The sequence below is a fragment of the Cebus imitator genome, unplaced genomic scaffold (genome assembly GCF_001604975.1).
Source record: "Cebus imitator isolate Cc_AM_T3 unplaced genomic scaffold, Cebus_imitator-1.0 Scaffold140, whole genome shotgun sequence".
Lineage (NCBI taxonomy): Eukaryota > Metazoa > Chordata > Mammalia > Primates > Cebidae > Cebus > Cebus imitator.
In genome coordinates, this window is record NW_016107455.1 from 3,169,513 (window position 1) to 3,172,552 (window position 3,040).

The 3,040-nt window shown below is 39.2% G+C and overlaps 1 protein-coding gene across 1 annotated transcript in view; it reads left to right on the top strand.

The window, feature by feature from the left end:
* The window catches only part of ATAD5 (ATPase family AAA domain containing 5), a 66,437-nt gene that overhangs the window by 10,120 nt on the left and 53,277 nt on the right, over positions 1–3,040 (top strand). The window contains exon 4 of the mRNA XM_017542017.2: positions 1,626–1,876. Within this exon, the coding sequence (XP_017397506.1) occupies positions 1,626–1,876 (251 nt within the window). The remainder of the gene's footprint in view (positions 1–1,625; positions 1,877–3,040) is intronic.

Here is a 3,040-nt window from a genome sequence, read left to right on the forward strand (position 1 = left end):
TTTTGAGACGGAGTTTCGCTCTTGTTACCCAGGCTGGAGTGCAATGGCGCGATCTCGGCTCACCGCAACCTCCGCCTCCTGGGTTCAGGCAATTCTCCTGCCTCAGCCTCCTGATAATAGTTTTTTAATAGTTATATTTTTTCTCTCCAGACATCTTTTCTCTGCTTAAATGTATATATTTTTTATAAAGGGATCGATCATACAATGTAAAATGTTCTGCATCTTTCTGTGTATAAAACATAAAAACTTGTTGAACTCAATATGGAAAGCACATTGTCTGGAAGATAATATTTAAATGTACATGGTCACATTGTACGTCAATGGCAGTGCTAAGCCTGAAGGTTAGACTTTATTCTTACCTGACGCCCTTTTTCCATATCAAAATACCTTTTCAACCTTGCTCCAAAGGATTCAGCCTAAAATACTCTTTGTACTCTAAACTACTATGTTGTAATTCTTGTTTGTTTTTTTGAGACAGTTTTACTCTGTTGCCTGGGCTGGAGTGCGGTGGCATAATCACGGCTCACTGCAGGCTCAACTCCCCAGGCTCAATCCATCCTCCCACCTCAGACTCCCAAGTACCTGGGACTACAGGTTTGCACCATCATGCCTGGCTAATTTTAAATTTTTGTAGAGATAGGGTCTTGCTATATTGCCCAGGCTGGCTCCGAATTCCTGGGCTCAAGTGATCTTCTCTCCTGGGCCTCCCAAAGTTCTGGGATTATAGGCATGAGCCACTGCACCTGGCCTTATGTTGTATTTTTTATGTAATAGATCTTCTTGCTCTGTCTCTGTTTCTCTCTCTATATATATATGTAGGTATGTGTGATGTATACACACATAATGATACACACAATAATAATGTACACTATATAATTGTACTATACCTGTTTGTACTCTTTCTTCTTTGTCATATATAAGAACCTTGGGACTGGGTATGGTGGGCCATTCCTGTAATCCTAGTACTTTGAAAGGCCGAGGCAGGCAGATTACCGGAGGTCAGGATTTGAGATCAGACTGGCCAACATGGTGAAACCAGGTCTCTACTAAAAATGCGAAAATTAGCTGGGTGTGGTGGTGGGCTCCTGTAGTCCCAGCTACTTCAGAGGCTGAGGCAGGAGAATCGATTGAACCTGGGAGGGGGAGGTTGCAGTGAGCTGAGGTCATGCCACTGCACTCCAGGCTGGGCGGCAGAGCTAGACTCTGTCTCAAATAAATAAAAAAAAAATAACCATGAGGCCAAGGTCCATGTGTTATAATATTATTTTCTTGATAGTATCCAGCCTAGAGCCACACATACAGTAGACTGGTTAACTGTTTGTATTTGGAAAGTACTTTGCTTGAATTTGGTGACTAAAATTTAAAAATACACTGCCAAGTCTATACTACAGACATCCTCCTGGGTGTTTTGTTCACATGTATATTTATTTACTTGGATAATTTCAAATAAGAAATAAAGGTAAATTAATAATAACTAGATACATTTCAATGTAAGGTCCCTGGTAAGATTTGAATAACCATTTCTTTATTGATTATTTAATGTGATTTGCGATTGTATTTTTTTCTATTAGTAAATATAAAATATTTTCCAGTGATATAAATTAATATTTCAATTTTTTGTCTAGGCAAGCAATGCTTCCAAAAACATATCAAAAGCAAAACAATTGATTGAAAAAGCAAAAGCTTTACACATCAGTAGGTCAAAAGTGACTGAAGAAATAGTGATTCCCTTAAGGCGCTCCTCTAGACATCAGATACTTTCTGAAAGGAAGAAATTGTCCGAAACAGAAGTAAGTATTACAAATATCTGTTGGTATAAATTCTCTCCTATTTTGCTGTTTGGAGTGGGAGAAGAAAACTATTACAAAGTTATAAGGTAGGTTTGTGTGATAGCTTGAAGTGGTAGAAAGAATATTATTTTCAGTTTTGCTTTAAAAGTTCTGCTTTTTTTGTTTGCAGAATACAGTTTGAATCCTAAGATCTTTCACAGGCTGAACTACCTCTTCCCTTTTTTTTTGGTTTTTGAGACAGAGTTTTGCTCTTGTTGCCCAGGCTAGAGTGCAATGGCATGATCTTGGCTCACTGCAGCTTCCACCTCCTGGGTTCAAGCAAGTCTCCTGCCTCAGCTTCCCAGGTAGCTGAGATTGCAGGTGTATTTTTAGTAGAGATGGGATTTCACCATGATTGGCCAGGCTGGTCTTGAACTCCTGAATTTAGGTGATCCACCCGCCTTGGCCTCCCAAAGTGCTGGGATTACAGGCGTGAGCCACTGTGCCTGGCCCCCTTCCCTTTCTTCAAAACAACTCTTTGCTCTAGTCACACTAAATTCTTCATTTTTCCCTAAATGGTGCAGTTTTCACAGTATTCATTTTATTGTTATCAGCTTGAAGTATACATTCCAGGTACTCTATTCTATGTGAGGAATTCCTACTCAAGCTTTGAGATCCTGCTAGTACCTTCCCTCTTGAAAAGTACTTAAGTTGTGGCTGGGCATGGCGACTCATGCCTGTAATCCCAGCACTTTGGGAGACCGAGGCGGGCAGATCATGAGGTCAGGAGTTTGAGACCAACATGGTGAAACCCTGTCTCTACTAAAAATACAAAAATTAGCCTGGTATGGTGATGTGAACTTGTAATCCCAGCTACTCAGGAGGCTGAGTCAGGAGAATCTCTTGGAGAGGCAGAGGTTGCAGTGAGCCGAGATTACGCCATTGTATACCAACCTGGGTGACAGAGTGAGACTCCGTCTCAAAAAAAAACAAACAAACAAACAAACAAGTTTAATTGAGATATAATTCATATACCATGCGCTTCACCATTTAAAGTGTACAGTTCAGTGGCATTTGTATATTGATAGAGTTGTGCATTTATTACTATAGTCTATTTTAGAACATTTTCATTACCCCAAAAATAAACTCTTTTCTTCTTAGTTGTCACCCCCAATCCCCTCATTCCAACAGCCCTAGCTAACTGCTAATCTTTTTTTTTTTTTTTTTTTTTTTTTTTTTTTTTTTTTTTTTTTTTTTTTTTTTTTTTTTTT